This window comes from Bathycoccus prasinos (assembly GCF_002220235.1).
Source record: "Bathycoccus prasinos genomic : Chromosome_17".
Taxonomy (NCBI): domain Eukaryota; kingdom Viridiplantae; phylum Chlorophyta; class Mamiellophyceae; order Mamiellales; family Bathycoccaceae; genus Bathycoccus; species Bathycoccus prasinos.
Genome location: NC_023992.1, coordinates 87,659 through 103,162, shown reverse-complemented (window position 1 = coordinate 103,162; position 15,504 = coordinate 87,659). Strand labels below are relative to the sequence as shown.

General features: G+C 47.4%; 8 protein-coding genes across 8 annotated transcripts; 3 read left to right on the top strand and 5 right to left on the bottom strand.

Moving 5' to 3' along the window:
• Positions 1-17: 17 nt before the first annotated feature.
• On the bottom strand, positions 18-786 carry Bathy17g00460 (Ubiquitin-conjugating enzyme E2 C; the record flags this gene model as incomplete). The annotated part of the gene is made up of 2 exons (XM_007508205.1): positions 18-450; positions 686-786. 2 exons carry the CDS (start codon positions 784-786, stop codon positions 18-20), a joined length of 534 nt encoding a protein of 177 aa, XP_007508267.1.
• Positions 787-1,227: 441 nt separating this feature from the next.
• On the bottom strand, positions 1,228-3,201 carry Bathy17g00450 (predicted protein; the record flags this gene model as incomplete). Its single annotated transcript, XM_007508341.1, has 1 exon — positions 1,228-3,201. One exon carries the CDS (start codon positions 3,199-3,201, stop codon positions 1,228-1,230), a length of 1,974 nt encoding a protein of 657 aa, XP_007508403.1.
• A 196-nt stretch (positions 3,202-3,397) lies between these two features.
• On the top strand, positions 3,398-4,384 carry Bathy17g00440 (phosphoribosylformimino-5-aminoimidazole carboxamide ribotide isomerase; the record flags this gene model as incomplete). The annotated part of the gene is made up of 1 exon (XM_007508188.1): positions 3,398-4,384. The coding sequence occupies one exon, from the start codon at positions 3,398-3,400 to the stop codon at positions 4,382-4,384; it is 987 nt and encodes a 328-aa protein (XP_007508250.1).
• Positions 4,385-4,487: 103 nt separating this feature from the next.
• Bathy17g00430 (predicted protein) lies at positions 4,488-8,078 on the bottom strand (the record flags this gene model as incomplete). The annotated part of the gene is made up of 1 exon (XM_007508322.1): positions 4,488-8,078. The coding sequence occupies one exon, from the start codon at positions 8,076-8,078 to the stop codon at positions 4,488-4,490; it is 3,591 nt and encodes a 1,196-aa protein (XP_007508384.1).
• Positions 8,079-8,473: 395 nt separating this feature from the next.
• Positions 8,474-10,351, top strand: Bathy17g00420 (predicted protein; the record flags this gene model as incomplete). Its single annotated transcript, XM_007508272.1, has 1 exon — positions 8,474-10,351. One exon carries the CDS (start codon positions 8,474-8,476, stop codon positions 10,349-10,351), a length of 1,878 nt encoding a protein of 625 aa, XP_007508334.1.
• Positions 10,352-10,734: 383 nt separating this feature from the next.
• Bathy17g00410 (predicted protein) lies at positions 10,735-11,991 on the bottom strand (the record flags this gene model as incomplete). The annotated part of the gene is made up of 1 exon (XM_007508267.1): positions 10,735-11,991. The coding sequence occupies one exon, from the start codon at positions 11,989-11,991 to the stop codon at positions 10,735-10,737; it is 1,257 nt and encodes a 418-aa protein (XP_007508329.1).
• Positions 11,992-12,588: 597 nt separating this feature from the next.
• On the top strand, positions 12,589-14,241 carry Bathy17g00400 (predicted protein; the record flags this gene model as incomplete). Its single annotated transcript, XM_007508363.1, has 1 exon — positions 12,589-14,241. The coding sequence occupies one exon, from the start codon at positions 12,589-12,591 to the stop codon at positions 14,239-14,241; it is 1,653 nt and encodes a 550-aa protein (XP_007508425.1).
• Positions 14,242-14,333: 92 nt separating this feature from the next.
• Positions 14,334-15,428, bottom strand: Bathy17g00390 (predicted protein; the record flags this gene model as incomplete). Its single annotated transcript, XM_007508350.1, has 1 exon — positions 14,334-15,428. The coding sequence occupies one exon, from the start codon at positions 15,426-15,428 to the stop codon at positions 14,334-14,336; it is 1,095 nt and encodes a 364-aa protein (XP_007508412.1).
• Positions 15,429-15,504: the final 76 nt, after the last annotated feature.

Below are 15,504 nucleotides of genomic sequence, written 5' to 3'. Positions count from 1 at the left end.
TCTCGCGCGTTCCCTCTCTAATTCTTTGCCCCGTCCTCCTTATACTTCTTCTGCAACAACTTTCGATACTCCTCTTGATTCGACCACAACCCCGCCGCGTGCGTATTCAGCGGCGAATCGTTATTCGGCTCTCCCAACAAACTCTGAATGGACAACAAAATCGTCCTCACGTTATATGCCGGCGACCACTGCTCTTTCAAAATATCCAAGCAAATGTTCCCGAACTGATCGACGTTCGGATGGAAACACGGGGTGGAAAATTTCACCACCGGCGCTTTAAACGGGTACTCGTTCGCGAACGATAACGTCAAGGAGTACTTCATGTTTTCGTACACCGTCCCTTTGGCGCCTTCGATCGTCCCGACCCAGCTGAAGATGTTGTCCCCATCCGGGAACGCGGAGATGCCGCTGTCCGAGGAGGTCATCAGGGACATCAGCTCCGTTTGTAATCTGTTTTTATGTGTAATAGTTGAGTAAGAGTTTCAGCATAGTTTAGTCGTCTGGCGTTTTTAAAGGTTTTCTTCGAAGTACTTTTGACATCCATCCAAAAGGGGTAACCAAAGCAAAAAAAGATAACAAAAAACCGAGAAACGCAACCACTTTACGGGAAAGAAGAAGAAAATGTGCTCCGCGCTTTCTCTCTCGGAAACGGGACGAAAGGTTTCACGCGCGAAAAAGAATTTACCTTCTCGCCACGCTCGCGCTATCCGAGCTGGAATTTTGGCTCTTATCTGATTTTGCCGTCGGCGAACCGACGGCGTGTTGCCGTTGCGTCGCGCTCGACATCTTCGATGATGAGGATGATTCTCGTTACGATTTTTTCTCTGTCGTTCTCGTTAGAAGGTCAACTTTCACGCGCGAATTGATGAAATGATTTCTCGTGATACGCGCGCTCTTGCGAAAGATACGTGCTCAAAACCAATCGAAAATTCAAATCTGCGTTCACGGTACGGCGCACAAATTGAATACTTATTCGAAGAGAGAGAGAGTTTATCTTGGTCTCGTCGTCTGCTTCTCGCTAAGAAACGCGCTAAAATGTGAGGACAAATTTGTGGTGGTTTTAGCTGCATGGACGAATTTTTCGCAAAAGATTACAAAATGAAAGAGGAGACAAAATTTATCACCACAACGAACAAAAACACTTTTCGCGTACTCCTTTCGCCGCCGAAAAAAAACCACCGCTGCGAATACTACTGCCGAAAATATGCTTTAAGAACTATCTCTCGCTCACACAGTGCGCAAACAAGAGACCTCGCAATCAGAGGTACCGGTCAACCCGCCAAAGGCGAGCAAGTATTCTCCGGATTGACACGGGATCGTGGTTAACGTCATGCCTTCTTTACCGGTTAACGAGGAGGATTCGACGAGGAGAGACCAGGAGAGTTTTGGCGGAGAAGAGGAGGAGTTGATGTTGTTGTTGTTGTCGTCGTGGTCGTCGTCGTTCTTCTTCGTTTTCTTCTTCTTCTTCTCGGAGAACTCGGAGAAGAGCTCGGAGCAATCCAGCGAAAGCGTTTCGAGCAACGCGGATTGATTATCGCCGCCGCCGCAGATGAACATTTTGGTGCCGTCTTCTGACATAGTCGCGCAGTGACCAGCTCGTGGGGCTATTTTAATGAGCTTTTTATCGTCTTCGTCGGAGATTTCAGAGGCGACTTTTATCCATTGGTACGCGCGCGTATCGAAACAGTGCACGTCCGTATCGCTCAAGACGTTCCCGGCTGCGCCGCCGAATACGAGAAGGAAACGGCCGCATCTTCCCGCGACGTGAGATCCTCTCGCCGTAGGTGGTGCGCAAGGAACGTATGATTTTGAACGAGACGATTTTTCGCTCTCCTCTCCTTCCGTTTTAGTAGTAGTAGTAGTGAGTATCTGTCGCCACGTTTTCGTAATCAACGAAAACTCCCACAAATCGTTCAAAGGAACAGATTTCACGTTCTTCTTCGCGTCTCCAACGGACATGCCTCCGAAGACGTACACCACGTCGTCAGTTTCAAACAACGTCGCCGTGTGTCCCGTTCTCGCGCACGGTAAATCGGAAGATCCGCCAGATCCAACCGCCGCGACGTGTTGCCATTTTAACTCGTTCAGCTTTCCTCCGATGTCCGATAAATCCAACTTGGAAACCGTCATCATCATCTTCTTCTCGAAGATATTAGTACTGTTGTTACTGTTGTTGCTATCACTATTCGTATTCGTCGTCACCAACAGCGCGTCTTCGTCGCTCTTCGTGCCGATGCCTCGAAACAAGTAAATCTCTCCATCCGCGGTGGCGATCGAAGCCGCGTCCGCGCACGGCGACCCCGGCCACTTCAACTCTTTCCTCTTCCACCTTAACTCCATCAAATCCAGCGCCCAACAATCGCTCAACAATCGTCCGTCTTTATTTCCGTGCGAAATAATCAACTCTTCGCCTACTTTATGCGCTATGTGTCCGAATCTTTTCTGCGGGAATCGTTGGCGCGTGGTCGTTTCTAACTTCTTTTCTCTGCTGCTATTATTATTACTACTCTCGTTCTCGTTCGCCACCGTTGTTGTTTTCTTCATCGGTTGCGCGACAATCGTCCTCCACTCGTTCTTTTCCGGCATCTTACTCTCCAACGCGAACCTACTCTTCCCTCCTCTTCCTTTCCGCGGACTACTACTACTCCTCTCGCCGCCGCTAAATATCACCGATCCGAACGTCCGTATTCCCTCCCTCTCCGAAGACGACGACGACGTCGTCGTCCCCGTCCCCGTCGGAGGTACGAGCAACCGCATCCCAACCTGTAAATAATACTCCTCCGAGGATTCGTCCGCCATCGATAACATCTTCGCCTTCTCTTCGTACGTGCAGGTTTCAGTCATCAACTGCCACCAGTTTTGGTTGAAGTTTTCAACCTCTTCGCAATACTTCTCCATGGCGACGATTGCGGGCATGTTTGAGACCATTTTCCACGCCTCGTATCGTAAAACGCTTTCCGGGTCGTATATTCTTTGCCAAAACGTGGGTTTGAGTAGTTCCTCCTTCTCTCTCACGCCTCCAGATCGGGTCGCTTGTTCGTGCAACGCGTAGAGTAAAAGTCTGGAATCTTCGGTGATGCCTTTGGCGTTTGGAGGCGGGTGGTCAGAAAACGCCGAGCAGAGGTAGAATTTTTCCGGGCAGTGGAGGAACAGATCTTGCTTTCTTCGTTCTCGATCGTTTTGACGACCATTTGGTTCCATCTTGTTCCTCTTTATGATGCTAAACAACGCGTAAAAATGAAGCAATTTGCTCCATTTTTACGCGCAAAATTCACATCTCAAAACAAAGATTACGATGATGATTTCGACGATTCCAACGGTCAAAAGCTTCACAGCGAGCGCATCGAAGTCGAAATCAAAAGCATCGTCGAAATGTGCGTCGTTTACGTCGAAGAAAATGTCGCAGTGCTGTCCTTGTTTCCGAGTACGAAATCATCATTTTCTCATCGCGGAACGACGGGGAAGGAATACAGTTACGCGGAACAGGAGTACGATTCTTCTTTGTGCACAAAGCGCGACGACGAGAACCCCTCAAGGTGACGATAAAAGCGAGAGTAATGATACGAATAATAATAACATCGTATCTTTCCGCCCGTGCATCGACATCCACCTCGGAAAGGTGAAACAAATCGTCGGCTCGAGCTTACGAGACGAAAAGTCCGTCGACGAGGAGAAACCTGAGACGAACTTTGAAACGGACGTGAAATCGAGCGAATTCGCGGAGATGTACAAACGGGATAACATCTACGGCGGACACGCGATATTGTTAAGCAAAGATTTGGAGACGAAAGAAGCGGCTTTAGAAGCCACGAGAGCGTTTCCCGGCGGATTACAGATTGGCGGCGGCGTCACCGCGGAGACGGCGTTGGAGTATCTCGAGAACGGTGCGAGTCACGTGATCGTGACGAGTTACGTGTTTCACGACGGCAAGTTAGACGAGAAGAGATTGGAGAAATTAATAAGAGTAATTGGGAAGAAACGGTTGGTGTTAGATTTGAGCTGTCGTAGAGACGAAAAAGATGGGAACAAGTATAAAGTTGTCACCGATCGATGGCAAAAATGGACCGACGTGTGCGTCGACGAGAAAACTTTAGAACGTTTAAGCGAGAAGTGCGACGAGTTTCTCGTCCACGGCGTGGACGTGGAAGGGAAAAAAATGGGTTTGGATTTAGATTTAGTGGAGTTGTTGGGGAAATATTGCCAAATTCCAGTCACTTACGCCGGAGGGGCGAGATCGATCGAGGATTTAGAGCTCGTGAAAACGTACGGACAGAATCGAGTGGACGTGACCATCGGTTCCGCCTTGGATTGTTTCGGAGGGAGTTTGAAGTACGCGGACGTGATTGATTGGCACAATAAGCAAAGAGGTCTTCTTTTAAAGTAGTAGTTGTAGCAGCATAGTAGCGTATATAATGCGTGAGTACCAGTATCATGTGTCCGTAAATGTAGTAGTAGGTACTTAAAAAATCTTCCTCTTCTTGATATCATTAGTGCAAACGAAACGTCGGCTTCGTCAACGCCTCCATGCTCGCTCCGGGTGAAAACTCCGGCGCGCCGTGCAACAACTCCAACGCGACGAGTCTGTGATACACGTCCGTCAACGCTTCTGGGTCCAAAAACAAACTCCCGCAGTGCGCTAAAATCATCCGCATGTCTTTCTCAATCGGCGCGAACCGCTTCGAACGCAAGCGCATTAAAAAGTCGTTCACGAGGAGTTGACAGTAATGCACTCTTTGGAAGTGTGGGGATTCGACCGAGGCGCCGCCGCCCCATTCGATTTTCCACGGTGGTTTTCCGACCCACGAGCCGACGCCTTCTTTTAAAGAGAAACGTATCACATCGGCTTCTCGTTTCGCCAAAACGGCTATTTTTTTACCGCCTTTTATTTGTACGGCGCGTTCGAGGTATTGCATCGCTTGGCCCCAGTAGTGGTTATTTCCTCCGTCGTCGTCGTCGTCGCTGTCGCTGTCGTCGTCGGTGGTGTAGGATGTTTGTGTCGCGAGTGCACCACCAATTTCTTCTGTGTTTTTCTCCTTTACTTTATTATGAGCTCCATCGACGTCGGCGTCGGCGTCGGCGATTGAAGAAGAAACTCCTTCGTACTCCTTCGCCCTTGGATTTCTCGCGAGCTTCTCGCGTACTCTTCGTAAACTCTCCTCCATCACTTTCTTCGTCTTCTTCCCGTCTAAATCTCGCATTAACTTTGCCTCGTCTTGGACTCTTCCACCTTTTCCAATTCCTTTTGGTGCAGTCGTGATCGTTTCTTCTTCGTCCATGTGCAAATCGAACCAAAAGACGACGGCGTTCAAGTAGCCGCTGGCGACGGTTTCTAACTTGATCACGGTTTCGCGACCTTTCTGTTTCATCGAGTTATCGAAGAAGAATTCGAACACTTTTTTCGGTTTCGTCAATCTTCGGTGTTTCACGTTTTCCATTTCAACCGGTTCGTATTTCGAATCCCAGCGGTATTTGTTTTGCGCGGACATGTCGAACCCGTCGATTTCAGTCGTGTATACCTCGACGCCCATGGCGTATATCGTCGCCGCGGCAGGCACGACGACGGATCCGACGTTCGCGACTTTACGTCGCGCTTCTTCGATCATGTACAACACGTGTTCGCCGGTTAAGCCGCAATCGAACAAGTCGACGACGATCATGTTGCACCCTTCGTGTGGACCGTGAATGCCGCGTTCGAGTAAAGCGGCGTCTTTGCAAATCACGTTGACGTTTCGCGAGAGGTTGTTTTGGGCCACGTTTCGGCGAGTGCACGTGGCGAGGGATGGAAGCATTTCGCAGGAGATCACCGTGTCCGCGTTTGCACGAGCAGCCATCATCGTTAATAAACCAGATCCGGAACCGATATCGAGAACGTTCGCGTATCCTTCGCGATTTTTTAAGAATTTTATCTGTCGTTGAATCGCCGCGTCGTACGCCTTGGCTCGCCTTTCGTCCGCTAAAATCGAAAACTGATACTTTGGAAAACTCGCATCTTTCTTCATCATGTGCATGTAATCCGCGTCTTCGACGGTAAATTGCATGGCGACCGTGTTGTGCGAACATTTGATCGGAACGACGTGGTTCGCGTACGATTTGATCTCGCCGTCGAGGTAGAAAAGTGAAGGCGTTAAACTCGATACGACGATGTTCTCATCATCATCATCATCGGCGTCGCCAAACTCCTCCTCATTCGTAACGCCTCTGGTCGATATTTTCACGTCCTCGATCAAGTGTAGTTCGTACCAGAACAAAACGGCGTTAAACGTCCCGTCTTTCGTAAACTCGAAATCGACAAACTTTTGATCGCTCGCCTCGGGCGGATTTCCGAGATCAAAGTGCCAAATTTCCTTCGGTTTCGAAAGCGCTCTGTAAGAGTCCGGATCAATCGGGACACCGGCGGAGTACGTCGGGTGCGAACGGTATAAATCCATCGCGGAAACGTCTAACCCGCAAATATTTCTCGATTTAATCTCAATCGCTTGCGCGAACACGGTCGCGGACGACGGTAAGACGATACAGTCCGGCAAGAGTAAATTTTGCAAACAGTGCTTCGTGGACGGGATTAAACCGGAGGAGAGTAATCCGTCGTCGATGATATCGTTCAAAAACAAGTTGCAATACACCGGAACGTCCGCGAGTAAAGATAAATCCGTGGGCCTTTTATAAATCACTTTCACTTGATCGTCGCAGAATCCGTTGTTCAACAAGTTTTCTTTACACGCCATGGCTTGGTACAACCATCTCTCGCACGCGGTGACGTGGTGCGCGCCTTTGTCGAGTAAGTGCATGGTCATCAACCCGGCACCACATCCGAGATGTAACGCTCGAACGTCTTTATTTTCCTTTTGGAGTTTTTTGATCGCAATCTCGATGGCTTTAGTATATTTTTTGCGTCTCACCGTATCTTCCAAGTATTTGAAATGTCTCTTCGGTATCGCGATATCGGCTTGAACCGTCATGTAATTATACGTATCTTTCAAATGGTAATCATTTTCCGCTTGGAACGGCGTTAAAAGCTGCGTCGGGAGCATATCTTTCGGATGCACTCTGTGTAACGGACTCGCGTACGGTAAATTCGTCAGTCGTTCTTGTTGATGTTTCTTTTCTGGCGCTGGTAAGCACTGGAACGTCTCTCGATTTTTGACGAAACCTTTCCCGTTGTGCAAATCCGCCAAGACGGCGACGACGGCTTCTTCCAAACCTCTTTTCAACTCCTCGTCTTTAGGGGAAAATTCCAGCCCGGTTTCGAAGACTGATTTTGCTAATCGGTGCATGCGCAAACCCATCAACGCGAACCCTTTTCTCGCGTACCCTTTGACGAACACGTTCAAGACTTGACCGCCGGCGGATTGCGTTCGATAGTATCTCTCGTTCGCTAAATCTTGCGATTTATTCGCGTCCCACAACGCCTCTTCGAACAAACCCAAGTTCAAATACGCCACCGCACGATTTGAGTGACACACGTGCATTAACTCGTGCGTTAAGTTATTCTCGTGCGCTTTTCGAAACACTTTCGCGTACTTTGCAATCGCTTCGATGTCGTCGCCTTTTTTCAACGCTTCCACCGCTTCGTTGTTCAATTTGACGATGGATTTCGATTTAAACTTTTGATCAAGTTTAAACTCCTTATCGCGTTGGCGAATAATCATCAAGCGGAGTTTTGTTTGACGTTCGTGTTCGTCTTTTGTTTTCGGACCGGCGTTTGGGTAGTACTCTTTGTCGTGTTCTTCGTTCGGTCCATCGGATGAAGATGATGATCTCACAAAATCACCACTTTGACCACCAGCACCTTTTGAATCGGTGTTCAAGGTGTCGTCCAACTTCTCGTACTCTTCCAATTCCTCCTCTGAAACCGAAGAATCGTCCTCTGAATCGTCCTCTTCACTCTTTTCATCTTCTTTGTCTTCTTCTTCCTTTGAAACTCTCGTCTTCATCACGCGCGTCTTCTCGCCTTCTTCTTTTTCCTCGTCCAAATTTTCCTCGTCCGAATCTCGCTCTGGAAACGCAAACGCATCGTCTCCGTCTTTTTTCGAGGAAGAAGAAGACAAAGAAGACACGAAGAACTCTTCTCCTCCACCCATGATGACGAAACTTATAATAAACTCTTTCTCTCCTCTGCACTGTGTGTATAATAATAAACGCGCTCTTCTCTTCCGTTCAGAGCTACTACGCGAATGAATGAATTTCTAACGCATTTCACATCCTTTTTTTTCACACAGAAGAAGCAGAAAAAAAAAGAAAAAAAAAATCGGAGCGTTTTTTTCAAAAATAAACACCCTAAACCGTGATCCCACTAAACGCTCAGTTTTACGAAGAAGAGAATAAAGTTCTGTCGCTTTTTTTATTCAAACGACCGCTTTATTTTATCCCCATTTTTATACGTAATACTACTCTACTCCTTCTCTCTGATAAAGACGATCGAAAGACGACGAGAGTACATCTCATCATCACGCGAGAGAGCTGCTTTTTTTGAGTGATGTCGTTTTCGAAATCGTCGTCTCTTTTGAGCGTTTTCGTGTGCGCGAGAACATCGAGACAAAGGCAACGTTATTATACCCCTAAAAACGGGGCTCAGAGCGCACACATTAAATATCAAAAACATCAGAAACAACGCGCGACTGCTACTCACAGAGCGATTCGACGACCAGATCGAGAAGAAAACAGAACGTCCGACGAGGAGGACGAAGATTTTGAGGATGAAATCTCTTACAAAGGTGGATTCTCGTGCGATATTTCCGGCTCGTACGACGAGCAAAATGGTCCAGAGGACAACTCCTCGATGCGATCGAACCGCGACGGCTCCTTAGTGGCGAAGAAACACGTGTTGGACAATTGTCGAACAACCTTGGATTTTAAGACGAAAATTATATGCACGTTAGGCCCTTCGTCGAGGACGGTGGAGCAGTTGGAACATTTGTTACAAACCGGGATGTCGGTCGCCAGATTTAACTTTTCGCACGGCACGCACGAGTACCATCAGGAAACGTTGGACAATTTGAAGAAAGCGACGGAGAATACCGGGTTGATGTGCGCGGTTTTTTTGGACACGAAAGGACCAGAGATAAGGACGGGGATGTTAGAAAACGGAGAACCGGTGCAGTTGCATCAAGGGGAGGAGTTAACTTTAACCACCGATTACGAGGTGAAAGGAAACGCGAAGAAGATCGCGGTGAGTTACCCGGATCTCGCCAAGGACGTGAAACGAGGGAGTAAGATTTTGTGCGCGGACGGGTCGATTACTTTGAAAGTTCTCGACACGGACGTTCGAAAAGGAGAGGTTGTGTGCAGGTGCGAAAACTCAGCCATGCTTGGCGAACGGAAAAACATGAATTTACCGAGAGTGAACGTAAACTTACCGACGATAACGGAAAAAGATAAAGACGACATTTTGAATTGGGGGGTGAAGAATAACGTAGATTTCATCGCCGCTTCCTTCGTTAGAAAAGGATCGGACATCGACGTCATACGTGACGTGGTTGGAGAAACGCCGGGGAGGAAAATCGGAATTATCGCGAAAGTGGAAAACATGGAAGGTTTAGATAATTTTGAGGACATCGTGAACAAATCGGACGGCGTGATGGTCGCTCGAGGGGATTTAGGGATGGAGATTCGCATGGAGCAAATTTTCTTGGCGCAAAAAAGAATGATTCGAAGGTGTAACGAAGCCGGGAAACCAGTCATTACCGCGACGCAAATGTTAGAGTCCATGACGGGCGCGCCGAGACCGACGAGAGCGGAAGCGACGGATGTCGCCAACGCCGTCATCGACGGCACCGATTGCGTCATGCTGTCCGGGGAAACTGCGGCGGGGAAGTACCCGTTGGACGCGGTATCTGCCATGGCAGATATTTGTGGCGAAGCGGAAGCGTTCGAGGCGAACGGGGCGGCTGATGGGAGTCGTTCACCGCAACCGTTGGGTTTCGGCATGCACACGTCCTCGAAACCTTTTCTGCGATTCTCGTGGCACGTGCCTTCGTTGGAATCCGTCGCCGCGGCGAGCGCGCAAACTGCGGATGAAATCGGCGCGAAAGTCATCATCACGTTATCGAAATCCGGGAACACCTCGCGATTAATCGCGAAATACCGACCAAACTGTCCAATCGTGGCCGTGGCGATTAATCGACCGAACCACGATCACGGCAACAGCGCTCGGCGTTTGTTGCTTTCCCGCGGCGTCGTTCCGATCATGGAGAAGATGGAATGGAGAGGCGAGACGGCGTTACCGCAAGAGGTGTTATCGAATGCGATTTTGTACGCCAGAGATCACATGAGGATTGTAAAAACTGGAGATTTAGTCGTCGGCGTCCATCGATTACACGGCGATCCGTTGATGAAAGTCGTCGAGGTTCCGTAGTCATTATTAATACTTTTGAGTTTGAGTCGTCACGAAAAGAGAGTGAGAGAGAGAGAGAGAGAGAGAGAGAGAGAGAGAGAGAGAGAAGGGTTATTTATTATCATCGTATGTATGAGAGAGTAAGAGTCATCGTCAAAAGAAAGAGCAAAGAGAAGAGAAAAAAAGCGAAAGAAACATGTATTGCTGCAAAATATTTCACAACGGGCACAGAAGAGTACAACAAACAAAAGGAGAGGAAAACAACAACAACAACAAATACAAAAATGTATGCAAAAGCGCGCGCTGTAAGAAGAAACGCCAGGCTGCCCGATGTTGTGAAAAGATAATTGAAATATTTTAATACCGTAGTATTTTAACTAATAATATAAAAATACAAAGAAGCGTTACGGAAACTTCGTCAATACTGGTTCTGCGTACTCGCTCGAATCGATCGGATGCGCGTCTCTTCGTTGGAAAATGGTGAACGAGTTCTGAAACAGTTTGTGCGGTTCTAAAAATGACATGGTTTCGAAGACGCCGTATTCAGATACGCTTCCGTCTGCATTTTTACCTCCGTTTCGAGCCAACATGCGCATTTTTTCCAACCACTCTCGGGATAAACTATTCGTCAGCGTCGAGTGCACCGCGACGTACCCGCCCGGTTTCACGCGAAACCAAAAGTTCTTCAAAAACGTCTCTATTCTATTCGCCGCGCCTAAATCTATCCATAAGAAATCAAACTGAACACCCGGGGCTAACGTGGCGGATAAGTCTGGATTGAATGCGTCGGCTTCGTGTACGACTAAAAAGTTGTTTTCTTCATCGTCGACGTTCAACTCTTCCGAGCACTCTTTGACCAAGTGCGCTGTCGTATGAGCGTGCGCCATGTTGTCCACGACGTGTAACTGCGGCTCGTACGTCTCTCTGGTTTTCCTTTTTTCACTCTTTCTGCTAAAATATGCCTCGTTCGACCACGGCGTGTCCTTACCGTTCGGGTTTTCGTTTCTCACGACGCACGAGTGTTCCTCCCGCATGCGCTCGTACACCTCGATCTCCTTTTTGTTATCTCGCAACGCTTGCATCAAATACACGGACGTGTACCCCGCGCCAATCTCTAACACGTTTTCTGGTTTCGTAAACCTACACAACTGGTACAAAAACGGGCCCATATTCTCCGCGCCCATGTGCATGTCGTATAAACTTGTCGTTTTTGCGAGGAATGTCTTTGAATACATCCGGCCGAATGTCATCGTTCTCGTGTCTTTTTCTTTCTTTTCCTCGTTAAAGTTCCGTTTTCTCGTCATCAGTTCTTTCTTCGTTTCCTCGAGTATCTTTTCCGCGTATTTCATCTCTCCGAAGCAGAATTCCTCCGCGATGAACTCGATGACTTCTTTTTTCATATATTCTTCTTCGATGTCTTTGTCTTCTTCTCTGTCGTCTTCTTCTTTTACTTCCGACGAAGACACCAGTAACTTATCCATCAACACATTTTCCAAATCCAAAACAGTTCTCACGTCTCGTTCTTCGAACGCATCCAGCAGGTATAAACAGTCCAGTTTTTTTAGCGCGTCAGAAATTTTCATCGTCGTCGTTTCTCCTGGCAAAGACGAGGACAAGTTCTGTTGGTTTTGATTCGAAACCGTCGCCTCATCTCTCTTCATCTCTGATAGAAACTCTCTTTGTGAGGAATTGACTCTTGAGTTTTTTTCCCTAAAATTCAAAAATCGAACCTCAGAATAAAACACAGACTAGAGTAGTATTCGTTGATCTCCTCAAAAAACTGTGCGATTTGGAAAACTTCAAACGCGACGAACTGCGTTGGAACTGTTCGCTCGATATATTTCGAGTCGTTTGAGATATCATCATCCAGAGAGCGAGGGGTGAATCGTACAGACTGAAGAAAGAGACTGGGGAATTTACTCGTAAATTCAAAAATCAAACACCTCTGTGTTGTGTTGTTATAAACACGACGCTGTTCTGCGCGAGAAAGAGAGAAAGAGAGAAAGAGAGAAAGAGAGAGACGCGTTAGTTAGTATCTCTCTCGCGCGTTTTTTCCTCCTTTTCCTCGTCGTCAAGAAGAAGACAAAGAAGACAAAGAGAGAGATACTATAATAAAAATGAAACGAGAGCGAGAGGACAGCCTTCTTGTTTTAGTTGAGACTGCTAAGAAACGCAAATCCAAACGCGTCAAAGTTGTCGCGCAAAAGTTGATCACTTTTTACTACCTTCTCACGAAAAAGACTTGAAGAGAGAGCAGCATGAAAAGCAGCGGAAAGAATAAGAGTGCGACGAAAAGCAGCGCGACCATCGGAGACTTCTTTCCTTTAAAGAAGAGCACTACTAAGAATAAAAGAAACAAAGACGAGCAAGAAAGGTCAGGTAAAAAAAAATTGAAGAAGAACGAAAGCGCGTTGAAAACATGTCCAATATGCACGAAGGATTTTCACTGGACCTTGATCGATGCGCACGCGTCGGAGTGCGTTGGAGGAGGAGATTTCGATCTCGACGAGTTTGATGATGCTTTTGAGAAGAAGACAAAGAGCAGTTCATCGAAAGAAGAAGACAAAGAAGAAGAAGAGAAGGAGACGAGTTTTGAGTCGGAAAAGAAGAAGAAGAAGATGAACGAAAATGACTGCAATACTAACGCGTTTACGACGCTCATACAGAATCAGCGATTGTCCGAGTGTAAGAAGTGTTTGGTTCTGAGTTTCGATGAAGAAGGAAAATGGAACTTGGCGTTTGAAAAGAGTGTTTTTGTCGACAAAGCTTTATTCAGCGGCGCAACCGCGCTGAAAGAGATCGAGCGAGGCGGGATCAAATGCAAGACAACTTTGACGGTTTCGATAAACGGAAATGATAATAATCGCACTTTTATCGACGACGAGGATAAAAACAACACCACCACAACTATTCGTGCGACGTATACCAACCATCGGTTATCACAATCCGTGTTGGCGTCGGCTTTGCAAAAAAATGTGAGAAGAAAACGCGTCGGTCCGACGTATCGAGTGGCCAAAGCTATGACGCGGAGGAACGATACGTTCATGCAGTGCGTGAGAAGATTGATGATTATATCCATAGAAGATGGAACTTTACATCCGGATTTACCGTTCTTAGCGTGGTTGATGATTGCGCTATCGAAAAACTTTGTCGCTTCGACGAGAATCAAAGAGGAGGTGTGCCGAATAGCGAGCGAGCTCGCCGCGCAGGAGTTTCGCGACGATGGAACAACACTCGTAGATGAAAAAGAAGTGAAAGAGGTGAAAAATGACGACTCGGACGACGATGTCGACGTTTTACCGTCCCTTTCCTCCATCCAAGAAAAGTTTGGCTCGAACAGCGAAGAAACGCTTTTGATTGCGTCCTTGATCGTACGCGCGCAGTTTGGCGGCATGGAAGGCGACGTGAAAATGCTCAAGAACTTTATTCGCGTTTGGGTGCGAAGATTCGAATCTATAGATTCGTTACTTTGGATGGATAAAATTAAAAGCAACAGTCCGCGATTAGATTCGACGCTTCTCAAAGAGATGTCTGCGCATCCGTTTGTGAAATTTGACATCCCGTTGGAAGCGATTGACTTTCACGTTTCGGATATCATCGAACACTGCGTCTCCGATATCTCAAGCGAGGAGTTTCAAAACATACGGAAAGCGGTAATAAATGCGTCGTTCAAAAATGAAGAAGGTGCCATTGATTTATTCAGAGCTCGAGAGCTCGCTCAAAGCGCGATGTGGTATTGCTCGTCCGGCGTGAACGAGAAGGCGTTGTGGCACCCCAAAAAAATGGAGGAGGACGAGTCGACGAGAAAAAGAAAACAGTTGGAACCGATTTTCAAATCGTACGCGAAGAAGGCGTGCGCATTTGCCGTAAAAGCCATCGGAGAACGGTTCGATCTGTACAAACAACAATAGTATATATAGTTTTTTAGCAGCGTGTAAAATGTAAAGTAGAGCAGAGCGATCAAAATATGTTGTTTGTTGTATCTCACGTCGTCGTGTAAAAATTAAAACTCGTCGTGATAATCGTGATAATCGTCCTCGCTCGTCATCGCCGTGGAGTAAAACATCATCTTATTCTTTAAAATTTCCACCAAACTCAGACCGCCGTCTTTATTCTCGTCCGCGTCGTCGACTAAGCTCCCGCTTTGGTCTCTCGCGTGATCGTCGTTGGTCGGATGTAATTTTTTGTAACTCGCCTCGTCCGCGTGTAACTCGTGCGAGGTGACTAACCCGTCTTTATCTTTATCTAATCGAGCAAACAGCGCTAAGGCTCGCACGCGCATAACGCTTTCATCGTACGCGTCGTTGTTGTTGCTACCCTCTTCGTTGCTATTCGTTTTATCATCGCTCCCAACAGGTTCCTCTTCGACTTCGTCCACTTGGTGAAACAAACTTTCGTAGAATTCCGTGAAATTCAACTTCTCGTCCATATTCGTGTCGTGATCCCGAATCGTCTCCGCGACCAGATGCTTCCCAATCTCCGACCCTCTTTTCCCTTCCTCCGGATGTATGAAGTAAAAAAATTCCGTCCTGTTCAACTTCCCATCTTTATCGGTATCCGTCAACTCGAACACTTTCCTCGCGTTGCGTATCCATCGAACGTTGTACTCCTCCATTTCCTTCTCGGTCCCGTTCCCGGTCACGTCGACGTCGAAATCATCCTCCAAATATTCTTTCAAAGTCACGAACCCGTCGTGGTCGTTATCCGTGACGTCGAATTCGTGTTCCGCTCGGTTTTCCGAGTGGTTCCTCGCCTGCGCGTAGTGCCAAATTCTGAGCTCTTCTCGCGAGACGATTCCGTTTTGGTCCAAATCGATCACAGGGAAGATTTCTTCCAATCGTTTGGTGACGTTAAAATCGTGGTACCGGTCGTAATCGTGGTAGTCTTCGTCGAAATCTTCGTTCGTTTCCCATCTGTTGTGCTCGTCGTCGTCGTCGTACGACGCATCGTCGTCGCGATGATGCGTCTCCACGTCGCCGCCGAAAGAGTGCTCGTGATTTTGCGCGTTTGATTTTTTTGTCTCTTCTGCGGGCGTTTTGCTAAAAAACGACCGTCTCGCTTCCACTGTCGTTTTCGTCGTCGTTTGCATCATCATCATCACGAAAGAGAAAAAGAAGACTTTAAAAAAGATACAAAACGAAGAAGAAGAAAAAGAAGAGCGTCGTCCTCCTCCT